Source organism: Condylura cristata, unplaced genomic scaffold (genome assembly GCF_000260355.1).
Source record: "Condylura cristata isolate star-nosed mole 26May11 unplaced genomic scaffold, ConCri1.0 scaffold00005, whole genome shotgun sequence".
Classification (NCBI taxonomy): domain Eukaryota; kingdom Metazoa; phylum Chordata; class Mammalia; order Eulipotyphla; family Talpidae; genus Condylura; species Condylura cristata.
In genome coordinates, this window is record NW_004567106.1 from 28,424,728 (window position 1) to 28,443,103 (window position 18,376).

The 18,376-nt window shown below is 37.4% G+C and overlaps 1 protein-coding gene across 1 annotated transcript in view; it reads left to right on the forward strand.

Annotated features, from left to right (window-relative positions):
* Nucleotides 1-18,376, forward strand: part of CREB5 (cAMP responsive element binding protein 5) — a 385,106-nt gene that overhangs the window by 63,877 nt on the left and 302,853 nt on the right. Inside the window, exons 2-3 of the mRNA XM_004676810.2 lie at nt 7,066-7,137; nt 12,910-13,003. Coding sequence (XP_004676867.1) covers nt 7,066-7,137; nt 12,910-13,003 — 166 coding nt within the window. The remainder of the gene's footprint in view (nt 1-7,065; nt 7,138-12,909; nt 13,004-18,376) is intronic.

The window sequence follows — 18,376 nt, forward strand, 5'->3', positions numbered from 1 at the left end:
CAAAGGGCAGGCCAGGAGAGGTCTGCCACGCCATGCGGATCACCTCTGGGGCTGGGGATCCAACTGGCACTGAGGCAGCTGTGGCTAGCTTGCAGTGCTGTGTCCTAACCTGCTGCGCCACCAGGGAGGGCCCTGGGAATGCATTTTAAGTCCAAAGAGGCAGATTTTGAAGAATAGGGACAGGAAAAAAAAGGAAGGAAGAGCTGTATTTTAGAGTTTTTTCCCTCAATTTTCTAAAGACAAGTTGTTCTTGACCAGTATGAAGAACATACCCAGTTTTACATTTAATCTTTGCTATCATAGGTTTTCCTTTTAGGATTTCACAGGGAAATTATTTAAAATTGAAATGTAACACTTTCTGGAAGGTAAAGACAACAGTGTCAACAGAACCCCTGATCATCTCTTGTTCCAATTTTACTCCCCCCCCTTTTCATTTTGTGATATCTGGAGCAGGTGAAAAGGAAGAATTTTCTGCTTTTCAGCATGTCTTCTGAGATTTTGTTCAGTCCCATTAGGAGCAAGCCAAGCTGATTTGGTTACATTCAATATTTCCTTTAAAATCTGAGAATCTTTACTGGAGTGTTTTGTTAACCACATGCATGTCAAATAAATTTTTCTTGCTCTGCCAAAAATATATCCTGCTTGATGGGAGCAAGAAGAGGCATCAGAACCAAAGTGTACATGCCCGATTCTAGGCAAAAACACAGCCTTGACCTACTCAGCATGGTGCTGCTGATGCCCAACTCTGGCGCTTCAGTTAAGTTCTGAACTATTGAACCTTTAAATAGGAAAACTGTAAGACAGGAGCATGCAAAACATAAATAGAAATTAGTCAGTAACTTTGAAAAGAGGTCTCATAGCCCAAGAAACATATGGAAAAATTAAAATATAAAAAGAGGAATCTAACATATGAAAACCCAATCCCACTGGAATGTTTTTTCATACACAGTGGAAATGCCACATAAATAAGACCACAAACCTCTGCAACAGTGCATGAGAGGGCGCTCCTGTGAGAACCTGTTAGGGGAGTCTGTGCCTGTGAATTGCCAGAGACAAGAGCTGTTGGAAATGTTTCCTCCTGGGAACAGTGGGCCAAGTTGGATGAGAATTTCAGACAGTACCATAGCATAATGCTATGTGTGAACCAATCCTAAAGAGGCTTGCAGAATTCTGGACTTTTGGGGTGCCGGTAGATGGTAAACTTATTTTAAGGCCAATAATTTTCTGGTTTGAATGAAATAAATATTGAATGGTGGTGTCATGACATGTAAAGTTCAGGACTTCTGGGGAAGATTCTGGCTGTAAACTACTCAATAACACACCCTGTTCTTGCCAAGTTCTGGTGAAATTTTCACTTAGAAGGTACAGCCCCAACTCTTGGGCTTGTTCCCTGTGCAAATCTCTGGTTTGGAAACTTTGCAGCATTCAAGGCGTTTCAAGCTGGAGGGCTGAAATGTCACTTTTAAGGCAGGGTTAAAGAGGTCACACAGCTGCAAATAATAATAGCCCAATGAAATTCAGATTCTAGCTGCAGCCCACTTCAAGAATAACATGAAACAGGAAACAAGCCTACTAGATCTTTTACCAGTCAAGCTAGAAAGAACGAAAGTGATAAAATGAATGTGTGTGTGATCAAGAAACATACATACAGACAGACAGAGACATATATAACAAAACAAAGGTACATACAAAAAGAGACCTGCAAAGAGAGATTCTTGGGACTTTAAAAGATGCAGAAAAACAAGGTGACAAATATACCAACAAAGACACTCAAAAAACAATTGGCTTTCTTGGATTGAAATTCAGGGATGTTTATTTTTCTATTCAGTATTCTTGTTTGAAAGATAAAGATTTATTTGAAATAAACAGGTTTTACTTTTCTTGTTTTGAAGTTAGCTTCCACCTATATATATATATATATATATATATATATATATATAAAAAGTATAATAGCTTTCTAAAAGAAAGAACACCTTTGAAGCAAACTGAATATATAATTCCTTTCCAACAGCAAGTCAACTACAGGAGAACCATCCTGCATCCTTGACTTTAAAGTAGAATCAGGCGTCTTAGAATAAAATGATTTACAGTGTGATGCTGACGGAGTTTTGTTGGCTTTTTATTGTGTGTAGTTCTTTGCCTTTTTGGCCAATATGTTGAGAGAAATATTTGCTTTCTTTTAGAAACACAAAGTACAGATTGTCAGTGTCCTACCCCCTTTGTTACCAGCGACACAGGAGACTGATCTGCACTATCATAAAGTTTGGCTAACTCATGATGCTCCTGCTTGTCAGCTGTCCTTGGCACTTGAGGAAGAACTACTTTCTTCTTCTGCAACTCTTTCAGCTGAATAGTGAGCTGAGTGAAGTAGCCAGGTTTGTTTCGTGTGAATCCTGCCAAAACAAGGCAGTAAATGCTGGCAGATGGTGTTAAGATGGAATTAAAAGTCAAGCCCCCTTCAGATCTATGATGCATTCATATTTAGCTTTCCCATACCACTATTGATGGACTGTCAATATTCCTCTGGGTTTCATTTGTATTTACAATTTCAGTTTGCAGTTTGAACTTCCCATAACTTTCAGTATTGTTAAGAGTGTAGCCAGATATTCAGATTAAAACAAGCTTTTAAAATTCCATTTCATTATATGAACCTATCTGCTGTTATTGGGGGGAAATTTGTGCCATTCCACTAATATTGGAGTTTGATGTTAATTAAGGATTAGTTATGGTTCCCTGTGATTTATATCGGGAAGCATCATTCCTGGCTGTTACCACAAACCAGATGAAAGGGATATTTTCTCCTCTGAACTCAGTTGTTACCCTGAAGTTTAAAATACATATTTACAATATTTTGTATAGACTAGCCACATTTTTACTAATATTGTTTTGTGATGTTTGCCCCTCATGAAATGGTATTTCCAAGTATATCCCTAAATGCCTGGCGAAGCTTTTGAATGGCTTGCTGTAGCCATTGCAGATGAGTTCCCATTTTAGACCAGGAGGAATTTGTGGGGTCAAATACTGAACAATGAAGAGATTCTTGCTCATTGGGCGGCCAGAGGCATCCACTGGCAGTTGAGGGTTTGAATTGTAAATCAAGCCTGTCATCTCCTTGTCAACTACGAAAAACCTCTACTCATTTTATTAGGGTTTGTTATTAGGGTTTTGTGTTGTTTTCAAAAAAATTTGAAGACAAACTAGATTCATGAGGCATTCATTCTAAGTGAACTTTGAAAGAAGCCACAAAAATAGCACTATTTAGAAACTCTTAAATCATGACAGAGTCTACTACAATTATGACTGTATCTAATCAAAGTTAAGAGTCAATTAGTGCTTCTCAAAGGGTGCACTATTAAGGTCATAAGCAGCCATGTGTGGTTAATAGACTGCACTTCGGTAGTTTTAATATCAATAGCAATATTTAAGAGGCTGACTTTGTGATGAATTATTATATTTACATGAGAAATTTAATGACAACTAGCTTTCCCTTGTTTTTTTTTTTTTTCCACTAAAAGCAACTTTGACTTTTTCTTATTAAATCTGGTGAGATTTCTTTTCTGGCCATGATTGGGAACAGGTAGAAAGATAGCCTGTACAACCTTGTCTCATTGAAAACTTAGTTCTGAGCCAAAATGTTTTGAGAACCACAGCTTTAGGAGTGGAGAAAATGCAGTCTCTTTGGGTTTCTTAGGATGATTCAGGATTCATCATCAATCCCACAAACATTTACAAAATGCCTGCTATGTCATTTCTAAGCAATAGAGCCCGGGGATGGCAATTGCTGAGCAAACTTTGATTCATTAAAGTATTCCAAGTAGTAAAACAACTGAATGGAAATGTGAGGAGAAGGTCTGACTGCTGAGAACCAAATCCAGAACAACCTGGCTAAAATCATGCCTGAGTAATTTGCCCCCTTGAAGGATGATAAAAGAATATACACAGGTCTTTAGTAGGAGTCTGTTTGAGAGAATAATTATTACAATATGTGCTAGAAAAGAGCCATAATCATAGACCATAAAAACAGGCCATGACTCTTGACGGATCCATCAGACCAGATCATACTAGTTGATAAAAGTAACGAAACCTGTGTGGTGGATGGTGCCATTTAGTAAAAAAGATCAGAAACACCTACACAGAAAGGAATGAACAAGGGCGTGCTGTATGCAGGGGCTAAATGTGGGAACTGCAAAGCATCAAAAAAAGCAGTTGAGGTTCACACACTTATATATACACACCCACTCATCCCAGTCCTTATAAATCACTTAAAATTTATTTTAGTTTGGCAACTGACATTTTAGCATGGGACACTTACTCCAATATTATGTTACAAAACCTTTGTTCCATCGCATCCATAGCTTATAATAATTCGATATGGATTCATTTATGTTTAAAAGAGAAAATAAAAATGACAGCAGCTGAATATCAGCTGAAAATATTGATGACTGAGCTCTGAACTATTTGAGGACAGGTTCTGTATTTCTCTGATTGACCATATTCCTCCACATATAACATCTGTGTTATGAACTGTCAATAAGACAGACAAATCTGTGTGGCTGAACCCTGTCTTATCTCCTAGTACCAGCATCACAAATTAACTCTATGGTATTCGCTGTAATTCATATGTAGTTTGTAACCAGTAATGCAGATGTGGTAGTTAATGTTGCTATCAAGCAGAATTACTAAATTATAACATTATGCACCTCAATATGGAGAAAATCAATATTTATCAAGACTTGTTTTTGTAGTAGAGTTGTGATCTTGGTAAGAAAAGTAATCTTCCCTCAAACTTAGATGGCAGAACTCCTTCCTCACTTTGGTTATTAATGGCTCTTGTAACTGTTACCAGTAGCATTTGCAATTCTGGCCACTTCGATGAGTTGGACATCAGTCTGATCATTATCACCAACTATTAATGTTGGATGTAGGCTATAGGTGTATTCATGTAGTATGATCCCATTTTACTATCATGTCATCTTAATACTGGTTAGTAATATGATTTATGACATTGGCATTCTTCCATTATTTTAGCAACTGCTAACAAAACTTCCTCCTACCTCTAAACACACATTAAATGCACACTTCTTTCTCCATACCCTAGAGATAACTTACAGGGCCTCCCAACTGATCAGTGAAACACAGGAATGAAGGAGATGACACCTGACATTCCTACCCCTGTACAAAGGAGGGGAAATTGAGGCCTGAAACAGGTAACCTGCCTGAAAATGGTCAGGCAGATTATGGCTGAAGAGGCAGCAATCCCCGAGAAAGCATTTAAAAAGTTTACTAGGAAAATAGGGCATCTTTAATTAACAGAAACCTAATTGCTCTGTTGTTCATTCTGTCTTGGATCAAAAGCGTTTTCTCAGCTTTAAAGTCACCTTTTATGTTGAGACTTAGAAGAAATTTGTCAGCAATCACAGAGGAATAGAAGGATGTTCTATGATAAGTGATGACAAAATCAAACTAATGAGATTGGAGAAGTTATTTTAATTACCCATGACTTTCTGAAGATAACACAAATGGAAAATGTCTAAAGATAATCTGTTTTTCTCTCCTTCTAAGTATAATAGAATGGAAGACTTTTAGCAATATTCCTGATACCACAGAGCTATCAAATTATGCTAAGTTACTGTGTAGATAAGTGACCAGTCAAAAGTCATCCCAATTGGATAATGCAAAGGCTGTTGGTGAAAATTGTGTGATGAGATGGAATAATGTTGTGAAGAGACTTTACAATTTTTATTTGTTTTGTGTTTAATACTTGACACTATCGTCCTATTTAAAGTTTGTCTTTTTAATGTCTTAGAAAAGTGAAAGTATGTATTTCACAAACAATATAGGTGGAATTCATTAGTGTGTGGGGGGGAGGGTGTGATGATCTATAAAATAAAATTGCTTTTCTGCAAGACAGTCAAGGTTCCATGGACTAATTCCATAAATTGGAGTAGAGCCCCTTCTTTTAGGGATGGCGGTGACTTGAAAATACTTTGGATTCATCTATAAGCAGTATTTTATGGAAACAAATTGCTTCCTGTGATCAGAAACTACTGTAAGCAGTAGTTTTTAGTTTCCTGGTAGAGTCATGTCCCACCAGCAACACATGTAACTTACATAAACTAAATTCTAGAACTGGCTAAAAGTATGATTTTAAAAATGAGCTAAATTGTATTACTTAAATTTGCATAGTACTCCTTATGATATTTAATTTTTTAAAATTTTACTGTATAAGGTTGCTTATCTCATAACCATATATACTGTACTCATATCAGTTTGGAAAAAAATTGCAATTTTGATTATACTCAGTGTTTGCCCAATGAACATTAGGAGCCAATGCAAACATAAGGAAAGACCCCTCTGTAATTTAACATATGTCTGCGACCCTAACATCAGGTTTTCCTCTGCAGAGCTACCTTATTCCAGATAATTTATCTAATAGTAATGTCAGGTCAGCCTGTTAAAACAAATTTACAAAATGTCCATGGTAATATGTTTTGCACTTTCTCATTTCTATTTGCCCCTCCATAACTTGGAAACATTTTGGTTTTGTCTGTGATGAAAGGGAATGGAAAGCCATGATTTACCACCAGAGTCATTTCAAAGTTGGCTGTAGGTGGCTGTGTGCCCCAGGCTGTCTCTGAAGCTCAGTGGAAGGATGGTGGGTGAATCGTCTTACCTGTCACTCAGGTCAGGGGTGATCTGCACACGAGCAAAGTGGGCCCGGGCCTTCCTCTTGCTGTACTAAGTAGCTGATCTCATAGGACCAGCGTGAACTTGGTCTTGGAGTCTTCTTGCAACCACCCAGCTGGTGGTTTTCCACAGTCAGTATTCTTGCTACAACAGTCCCATTTCCCTGCAAAGTACAATAAATGTTCACTCAGGAAAGCACAGTCAGAACTTGTGTAGGAGCCTAAGGAACCCCTGTGTTCATGGGCATGTTTTTCTCATCTGTTTTGGGAACTGGCATAGAAAGGAGGCTACAAGTGATTGCCTTTCTCATATTTCCCAGGCAGAAGGAGATATTCATGACTTTCTGTTTTCCTCCCTCCCTCTCTCCCAACCCTTCAGCTTTATGAGGAATCCAAGATGAATTTGGAGCAGGAGAGGCCGTTTGTCTGCAGTGCCCCAGGCTGTTCCCAGGTGAGTGTCCAGATGCTCTGCTCGCACTTCTAGGGGATGGACCTTCTGACAGGGAAGCAGCTCTCACTTAGCAGTCACACTTGCCCTGCAGTGGCCTTCTTCACCAAGATACTATCCAAGTCCCCTCCCATTCTTTACCATTACCACCGTTATCATCATGATTATTTTCCACGTTGAGTAGTTTGGACTACTTCCCTCACAGACTCTGAAATACATCAATGTTGGTCATTTCCACCCATAACTTTCCCTTGGAAGTAAGCCAGATGCATCCTGCTAACCAGATGTTCAGGGTTGTTATATCAGAAAGAGGGGAGAAGAGTGATTCTTTTTACAACAGTCACTTGAGTGCTGAACCTTTAGATTGCCAGTGAGATAGCTCAACAACAGAGATGGAATTTTCTTTTGTTTTTCTCTTTGAGTACAATAAACTCCCTACAACTCATATAGATTCCAGTTTTTTTTTTCCATTTACTTAATCTTTAAAAGGGGAAATTGTTTTGCTGTGCTGGATAAAACATTGTGCAGCATCTGATGGCTTCCATTCAGGGGGCTCCTTGTGGGTGCAGGGCTTAATGTAGAGCCTGCACACAGTTAAGTGCTCAGTTCAGGTCCACTACTGTCACTGTTATGGCTACTGTAATGACTACTGTCATATCGGGCCAATGTCTCTGAAAGAAATAGGAACCATCTATCACCTACAACCAAAGATAAAGATAATATGTTATCTTTGGAACTTGCTGGTGACATTTTTCTATACTTGATCCTCTGTATACCTCCTCATTCTAGTCATTGGAAAATGAGCATGTGTGGTTGATCTCATGCCAAGATTCCCATTTTATGGGATGTGGAGGAAGCTACAAACTCAGAGACAGCATCTCTCTAACGGGTAGTTAAGCTTTCTTTCTCCAAACCACTCAGTGGTTCAGGGGGGACCTATGCAGGTGGGGCTGCTCAGCATGGGTGGCGCTGTGTCTAGGAATCAGTGAGAGGTGATTCCCCTGGAGGGCTCTTCCTACTACATCTCTGGAGGGAATTTATGGAGGATTCTGGGAGTCCTTTGGAGGGAAGAAGCTCTAGGAGTAGGAGACGTCGTTGCTGGTGTTGCCTTGCCATGTTGCTGGTGACGTCAGCCACTGAGTGAGAAAACAGAGTCCTTTACTCAGGTTCTGGCAGGCGCTTTTGTGTAAGTGTTGATTTGTAACCTATAAATCAGAAAAGCAGTAGAGAAAATTATTTGGAATTTTAACTATTTTCAGCAGGTCATTTTTGGAGGTTATTTTGAAGTAGTAAAGAATGGGAAAACACAGATCCATTAGTCACTGGGAAAAATTCTACGAGAGCAGGACTCTCATTGTGAATGCAGAAAATTGCCTTCTCTAATTATGATAAAATGGTTTCCGCCTTATTTTTCTTAAAGAGAAGTCTCAATAGCCAGGGGGAATCAGATAATTTGAGCAGTTTGCTTTGTGAGCAGGTCATACATTCCATTCAATTTGAGTCACTCAACATATTTTTGTGGAGTCTGCTTAGATGTGCAAGGTAGGCATCCTTGTCTTCACAGAGCTTCCAGTCTAGGCTATGACACATTAAATTTGTAACCACATTATGACTGAATCAATTAATTGTGAATTGAAACTTTTCCTTAAGGAAGAGCACGGGTCCCTTGAAAAGTGTCATGAAGGGGTTTACCAGGCAGGAGAATAGGGGCTCCTCTAAGCAAGGTGGGGGGGGGCTTTAGGGAATGGCTTCTCAAGAGACTAGCAAAAGCTAAGAGGATTCACAGTAAGTCAGGATCCCAACAATGTCTAAAGCGGAGAATTATAGTAAAAGAAGGCCTTTGAGTCCTTCTTACCTAGATAAGTCAGAGTGAAGAGTCAGGAGAACTCATTGAACTGTATGGCAGAATTTCCCATACATGGCACTATTAACATATGGAGCAGAATAATTTTTATTGGGGTGAAGGGGACTGTCCTGTACACGATAGGATATTTAGCAGCATTCATGGCCTCTACTTACCAGCTTTCAGTAACATTCCTTAGTTGTCACAACCCCAAAATATCTCCAGGCATTGCTTAATGATTTTCCCTTGGTTTTAAACCAAATTGCCTCTGGTTGTGAGTGATGGTCTGATGGTTTTCCCTTTGGTATTAGCCTCCCTTTTAGATTCCATCACTTCTGGGGTGTCACCTACTTCCGTTTGATGCCCCCCATTCTATTTCATGCATTGCAAAAAGCCATATTTTCTCCTGTTTGGAATCAGGCAGAATATAAGTAAATAAATGCCACAGACATGTGGTCACTGGTGTCAGCCTCTGCTAGAGCCAGGACAGTGAGAGTTCTGAGAAGAGACTGTTGGACTTGGCAATTGGGTGCTTGCCTTCGACCTGTGAGAGAGAAGCCCAGGCAGGGCCAACTTGTAAGGGATTAATGAGTGAACCAGTGGGTGGTGAGGAAGTGGAGGTGGCCAGCACAGAGGACTCTTTCAGGAGTGCTAGGGAGGGACGGGAAGCATCGTGATATAATGGTAGCCTGAGAAGGAAGCAGCTTGAGAGAGTTTCTTTTTAAATTAAAGGTTAGCCAGGTTGGATTTAGTTCAGGGCAAGGAGGATGCTGGCTTGAAGGGCTACTACTGATCACCAGAATATGTGGGGTGTAGAGGATCTTGAGGGAGAGAGGGAGTTGATTATCTCACTGAGACAAGAGAGAAGTTGAATGTGAAGTTGAATGCAAATTCTGAGATGGGAATGGTTATAAAGGTGGCGGGGGTGCATTTTGAATGCCTGAACTTCTCAGTGAAGGAGAACCGGTCATTTTCTTCAGTACACTGAGCAGACGGAGAAGTTTGGGAAAACATGAGAATTAAGGATTTATATAGTTTTTTTTGGTTTTTAAATAAAGTTCCAAATCTCTCCCCTTCCAGTTACTGCCGAATTTAAATGTGAAGATGCATCAAAAACTCAACATCTATTTAATGTGGAAGTGTTTCTTTTTTCTTAACAAGTTGTTATAAAACTGCATCTTTCAATTGAAATAGCTTTGAAATTGAGAAAATATAGTAGTTGTACAATGATTCCAAGGTTCTCCTGGTTAGATTATAGGAAATCACAGTCTAGTTGGTTGTGATTTGGACATTAATGTGACAACACTCTCTGGTGTAGGATGTACGTGAGAAGAAAGGATGGCAGGAACTGAAAAAAGGGTGTAAATGTGACTGGGTTGGGAGTGGTAGAAGGGTGAGTCCCTTTTTCTTGTTGGAAAGAAGCTTTGCTGAAAATACTAGTTTTTTTTTTTATATTACAGCTCCATAGACATTAGTTTTGACCCAGAAATGAAGAGAAATAAATTTCTTTCTAGTATCGCAGTGCCAAGTGTTAATTACATTATTCCTTTGTCCTTCTTATTAACCAAGTAACTTCACTCAGATTTGTATCTGCTATATACTCTACATTTTGGTTATTTATACTTGCTACTATTTTTACTACCTACCTAAAAATGTCACAGATGTCCTGTAGTATCATTTTTGTGAGATAATTATTTGATAACACTTATAATATCTTATAATATAAAATGAGATGCTATGGAAATTATTATAATTCAATAACTACTTTGGTTAATTTTCTATCTTTGGTTATTATTTTACAGAACAAAAGGTTTAGTTTACAAATGTAAAATAAAGGGTATCATCATGTTATTTATATATCATGTTGATTAGATATACTACAGAAAACACTGAAACAAGGATTTCCACAGAAGACTAGGACATTTAACCCATTTCTGAAACCACCATGTTATTGTTACATATTTGATATTGTTATTGTTACATATTTGATATTGTCACTATATGTTGTTATAGAGTATTAAAAGAATAGATGAACCAGCAGCAAAAACCCAACTGTCACTGTAGATCATACTTCTATATCTTCAGAAATCTGGCATAATTAACATACTTTGTGAATTCTATCCTGTCCAACTTATATGATACAAATGACAAATGAGTGATGTTTATTTGAAGAACTGTCTCTATAATATCCCATAGATTTAGTCCAGTTAATTCCCTCATTTTTGTGGACATAAATCTATACTATTTATAGAAGATACTTTTATAAGGATAACTGAAATTTATAATGATTGTCCTGAGAAACAGGGAAAATGAGTTTCTAAATTGTCAGGTACTCTATTTAGTTCAGCTATTAAAACATACTAATCAGTGTCAGGATTGGTTAGGCTCTGCAACCATAACAAATTATCCCTCAAGTTTCTTAGAACAACAAAGACTTATTTCAGTTAGCTATGGGTGTTAGTATATTTCTGTTGTAAACTGACAGGACATTCTTTATAATGCTTCAGTATTCAGAAATTATCTTTGTAATCATTTGGAAATTTAGGACTGTGAGGGGCCACTTTTTCTAATGTGAATTGACTTACTAAAGGGGGAAGCCAGGAAGAATTTTAGAAGGTCTTGCATCATGAAGTAGATGCTCACATCTGGGTGACATGTCATTTCTATTTGTGAGTCAATGGACAAACTAGTCACATGGCCCCACCTAATCAGAAGAGGATCAGGAAATCCAATCCTATCTGTGACCAGAAATCAGATAGCTGAAAACTTTTGGAATAGAATTTTGACAACCACCTAGTTGTCAAACCACTCTAGTATCATTTTCTAGAAGTAAAAAGCATAAAAGTGCTGGCTTATTACACTAAAGAGTGTGTAAAAATAAACATAACTTGTCATATTACTGTAAATCATGTATAATTATTGAAAAATCAAATGAGAGTGTATCAAATCTTCATACAGAGAGACATATTACACTGATGTCATGGTGAACATTCACAGATATGTTTGTCAAATAATTAAACATGACATGTAATGCTTTCCAAAATCTGACGTGAATCAAACTTCTTTTCCTACATTATGCATTACACCTACTTTTAGTTAATTTATAGATAATGTCATAATGTATAGCATGCTTAATTATGCCACAGACTTAATTTTATACCATTCTGTCAACAGTAACTACTAGAGAGAAGTCCCAAAGAGTTTTTTAAAAATCTAGTGCTAATCAAGTATAAATTCACTTTTCTTTTTGGACATGGGTTTCTCACGGGTATTGATAGAAGAGAGATAATTTCCTTTTTTGGATTCTTTGTGATCATAGTCATTCATTCAAACATTTTTATTCTAGAAATGTACAGCATATTTCCATTGCTTTCATATTACTTTAATACTTTTAGTATCATTCGTTTCTCTGTCTTTTTCAGTCTTTAACTAAATACAGAACTTAAAGTTTACCCTCTGAAGCAAATCTCCACATAAGAAAATATATAGTTTACTGATGAGTCATCACAGCTGATTCTCTTCAGGCACTCTGTGAGAAGTAGAGACCTTCACAGGGAATTCTCAGGAAAGGTGTCGGGATGCAGAAAAGGGGACAAAGACCTTCTATATCTTATGGGTGTTCAGCCAGACTTTTCTTGCAACACAAATATGCCCATGGTAAACTGTAACAGAAATAACATAGCATATATTTGGATGGAATTCAAAAGAATATCCCAGAACATTTATTCACATAATTTGTCATTTACAAATTATGTGTCATTTTCACATAATTTGTCATTTTACTTACTCATGCCTTCATACTTTTTTAAAATTGCTTTTTTTGTTTGTTTTTCCTGTCTTATTTGTAAACTGAATAAATTTTTCCTGTATGATGGCAAATATATTTTACAAAACTGAACGGCTTCTCTCCCCTCTTTCTATTTGTCTGACAGCGCTTCCCAACAGAGGACCATCTGATGATTCATAGGCACAAGCATGAAATGACTTTGAAGTTCCCTTCAATAAAAACAGACAATATGTTATCAGGTAAGGAGCCATCAGGCAAAGAGGATTTGGTTATCTGTTGAGCCATGTATGTGAACTATCTTATGTTATGATAGGATGATTTTCACAAATAAATTCTGTGCCTTGAAAATATAGGCTTTTAAGGTATATCAGAGACTCAAAATAATGGTAAGTAGAGATGTTACTAGCAAATGGACTGATCACTCAAATAATTAATAGCATGACATTTCATGTTCTGGAATGTGAAAGATTTTCTATAAAACTTGGCTCCATATAAGAATTTTTTAAAAAATCACGTATCAATAACTATTTAGGCAGCAATTACTAATTAAGCATCTGTAATGCATACAACACTTGTTCTGACTGTCATGGCAGTGCAAAGATGTGTGTGCGCTCTGTTCTTGGGTACCTCACAGTACTCAATGCATGTGAGGACTGTGTGTGATAGTATCAAAATGTGCTGTAAGAATGCTATCAGAGTTTTGTATTAGGCGCTTTCTTTCTGTAGTGAGTTGCTCAGTGAAGATGACCTTAAGGAACAGAACCTGACTCATAGTGAGAATGCACAGAAACACAGCAAGTGTTCAGCAAATGTGACTGAAAATAATCACAACGGTAATCAGCTCATCAGTTAATTACCATCCCTTCCCATTTTGAGAGGTTGTACAGTATGTTAGAAAGAACGCAGGACTGGCAGTGAGGAAGCTTGAACTCCAGCCTGGGCTCTGCCTGCACCTGCTAGACAGCTCTGAGCAAGTAAGTGAAACTTCTGGGCCTCAGTTTCTTTGACCATAACAAGGGAATGATTTTATCTGCCCAACCTATTCTGCAGTTTATTGTGTAGATTCAGTGAAAGAAAGTGTTTCATAAACTCTAGCAGAGTAACTGAAGTATTTCCAGTTACCCTTCTTAGGCCAAAATGTTTTACCAGAGCCACTTCTATTTGACATCACAGAGAAGTAATATGCCCAAGAACATGTTTGAAATGCTATCAGAAGGAGGTGAAAGCCCTGGCAAGCCTGGCTCATATAACTTAGCATTTCTATGGCACTTATATTTTACAAGTATTTTATTATCTCTATTATTAGTAAATCCGTTTAGAGTTTTGTCAGACAGGTTATTATTACAACCCATGTTTTACTGATAGAGCAGCAGGGGCATAGAGAGATGTGTCAGCTTTCCCAGGCTCACCAGGCAGGGCAGAGCTGAGGGCCTTTCCTCTTTCCTGCTGTATTCCTCCACTGATAGGGACCAGCTGCTGCATTGTCAGGTGTCATGGGATTGTGTGCACGCTCAGACACCCTGGGCAAAGCCTGTGTTTATCTCCACAAACCCACCAGTGACTGGTTAACAGAGCAGGTGCTCTGGGCTGCAGCCTTTCTAGGTGCAAAGACAGCCTGTTCTTTTCCCTCTGCCCCCTGCACTGCCTCTCTCTCAGCCTGAACATGCTTGGCTCTTCAGAAACAGTTTTCTTTAGTCTACTAATGAGATATAGAAACTTGAATTTGTAAGAATTATAAAAACCTAGAACAGTTAGAGAGGGTGGTCTGTTCTTTTACTTTTATCATTTACTGAGCTCTTTATTTTTCCCAAGTAGGATCATTTACCTAGGTTTTCTGTTGGTAGGGGTGTTGGAGGTGAGTGTTAGGGATGTAATTATGTGGAGTTATTACTACCTTAGTGGTCAGCACTAGTGCATGTCTTTCAGGTTCTACCAGGAGCTCTATCTGAAAGTCTGAAAAAAGGCAGTTAAAAATGTGTGACCACTTCTAAATATTGCTTATAAACAGATTTCTGAATAAGTTTTTACAGCTGTTCAATTGTTCTTACCAGATCCTTATTCATAATTCTTGTTCGTACTTCAGCAATTGGCAGAGGCAGGTTGAAAATTATTGGGAGATATGCCACTCTAAATTTGTATTATATGATAATTAGAATGAGAAAATGAAGCATGAGATAAATATAAAGAAAATAGCATGAATAATATATTAGCAAAATTTCTTTTGCTTTGTCATGGTTTCAAGGTGGTAAATGAAGTTGAAATTTTAAACTTGATACCATCTTTGTTGTAGAATTTTTCTTGCTGGAATTGAAAGTGCTATCTAGTCCAGCTCTCTAACTTTGTACTTAGGGAACTGAGGTCTACTGTCTGCAATATGGCATTGTTGTCAACACTGCATTCTAGTAAGTGATCTAGTGGGTATTTGTCTTTGTTATGTGTATTCATCTCAAACTGCATTTTTGTTTTAGGACATTAGATTATGATTGCAAATATGCAAATATTTAGCATATTGTTTTAGCATATTTGATTATGGTTGCAAATATCCAAATATTTAGGTTTGAGTTTATCAAGAGCTTGGTAATCAGCTTTTATTAAAATACATTCATTAAAACTTTATTTCTTAAAATACCTGGTCTATTTTATGTGTTATGAAGATCAGCGATTTCATACTATTTGAAATTTAAGAATGATAAATAATATGGTAAAAATCAAATCTTAAATTGCAGATATCTTCAGGGCAAAAAATCTTCTTCAAGTCCTGAGAGGAACTTGTAGTAGTGTTCTTTTTTTTTTTTTTTCAGGTAGTATTCAATTACACTAAATTTCATTTCTTATGAATTGGAGTTTTACAAATATTAAAAAAAATAAAATATATTAAGTATGTTTATTATTAATTTCAGGATACCTGGCTTATCTATATTTTGAAAAATCACTTCTTCCTTCATTAATTGCAGGCATTATAGTTGGGGAAGTTACTAAGAGGCCACAGGTAAACTCTTCAAGCATAAGAGTTCTATGTAAGAGCGGAATAATTTTTTCTAGCTTTGTCTTAAGGTCCATCTGGACCAGATAGAATTTACTACCTCAAATGCCAACATATGATCTTTAGTTTGTCACAAGGTAGGTAATCAAAGTGACAGACTTTTTGATGTTTATTAAGACAGGTCTGCTGTTATGGATAGAAAGTCTCTCATTCTAAAGATATAGTATTACTAAGGCATGAATGGAGGTGGCGGTGTTGGAATCTGAGAGCAAAGGCTTACAGCCCTTATTATTTTCATTGTTTCATCCTTATTTGACCGACATGAATCCAGGACACTGACACAATCATGGACATGAGTCTTTCCCTTCAGCTGTTCTCTTTCTGATAGAAGGTATTTTCATGGTGAGGGAAGTTGGCATATCGAAGATTTTAGTTGCTACATTCAAAAAGAGAACCTGTTGAAGACCATGTACTTCCACACACAGGTTTCAAAATTGCCAGCTATTATGTGATACAAGATCTATTTGATTTAAAAAATACCATATTTCTGTTTTAGGGGCAAAGAGCATAGCTCTAGCATCTATTTTATTTTCTTATTTTTTTTTTTGAAATAGTAGAGAAGACAGATTATTTTAACTCAGTAAAACCTTTACTTCACTTTATGATATGTGCAGTTCCAGAGGAAAATGGAATAAAGATGTTAAAATAAGGCCAATTACAAATTTCCAAATCTTGTAGTATTTTCCAAATCTTGCCTTATCAGATGTCCCCAAGTCCACTTCTTTACACGGTTCCTAGATTCTGTATAGGAAAAAAAATGCTAATCAAAGTACAACTTTAACTTTATTGTTAAATATTTTGCAAGAACTTTCTGTGTGTGTGTGTGTGTGTGTGTGTGTATGTATGTGTGTTGATGGAATATGGTTAAAATATTCACTAAAAGATGACAGATTTTTCTTCATGAGAGGGAACCAGAAGTTCAAGAGTGTTTCAGACCTTTTCTAAAAGAGAAGACCCAATAAACATATCAGGTGTGAAGTCTGGGCATACGAGACTATGCTGCCTTTAAAGCCTAGTAATTAGATATCACAGCTCAATTAATTTTATTAACAAATGTTGTGTGTTTGGAGGGACATTAAGACAGGCACCTGCTGAGGTGAGGGAAGAGGGACTGAAATTGTGTCTCTTCTGCCTTTTACTCATTCATTCAACAAACATTGGGTGGCTGCAAGGATCCTATTGTGTTAGGTAGAGCATTGCCATAATGAACAAAACATGAAGTCCTTCATGAAGTCATGAAACTTAGTATGCTCTTTGTGGGGGGTGGGAAAGAAGAGACATAAACAACAACAACAACAAATCCCAGAAAGACAAGAAAATAGCAGTTAGTGAAAAGTATAATGAAAGAAAAACATGACAGTGTGACCCAAGTGACCATTAAGTCCCCTAAGAGAAGTTAGACAAAGCTTCTCTGCCTGAGTGACATTTCAGACAAAACCTGATGTTCACTTTGTAAGTTCAGGGGTTCTTTCTTTCTAACTTCTGAATATACTGGGTTTGGAGGCAAAAAACAAACAAACAAACAAACAAACAAACAAACAAACAAACAAACAAACAAACCCAAGAGTAAATGTGGTATAATTGATTGTATCTTAAACTGACACATAGAAGAAAGGCAAAAGAAATTGGTATCCTCTGTCTTCCTGAACATCATTGGACTGGATTATTTAACATAAAGGACAATATGGCCTTTTGAAACACCATTCTGTCTCTGGAGTAGTTCTAGAATTAAGGACAATCTCTAGTTTTAGGGAGAAGCAATAGTGCTACTCATTGAAGTAGAAAATGTGTCTTAAAAAAGATTATCACCAACTAGACAATCTCAGATTTCTTGAGAAATCCACTGCACATGACTTTTTGCTGTAAATGCTACTTAACAATCCATAGGCATTTTATTTTTACAAGGAAGTAAGGTTGTCACATTTCACCTAAAATTATCTTTAGAAAGAGCTGGGATAGGCTCTCCCTGGTGGCGTAGAGGGTTAAAGCAGAGCACTGCAAGCTGGCCACAGCCAAAACAGTGCCAGTTTGATCCCATGTCCTGAAGGTAATCTACATGGCACAGCAGACCTCTCTTGTCTTGCTTACTGCTCCCTTTAGCAATGTACTTCCTCAATCTGTCTGTTCTGCTCCCCTCTCTGGTGAATTCTCTCATCACCCCTGCACCTCTGGTCTGTACTCCAGTTCTGTATACAAAAATAAATAGATCTTTAAAAAAAAAGAGCTGAAATATTAAAAGTACCAATTGAATGAATCTCTCTCTCTCTCTAGACACACACACACATATGTATACATGTATGTCTCACACATACAGAGTTCCTATTACCTCCTATTCTTGGCGATCCCACCATGGTGACAGTGTCTAGTGACTTCCTACTATCTTAATTAATCAGATCTTTAGAGAACAGAGGGTAGTGGCGATGAATTGCACCAGAGGGCAGTGTGATAATATCAATGGTTGCCATTTATTATCTTGCCTTATGTCTATAATTATGCCCCTTAATTTACATATATCATTGAATTGTAGCCACTTTTTTTATATGAGAAAATACGATCAAGATGGTAATTA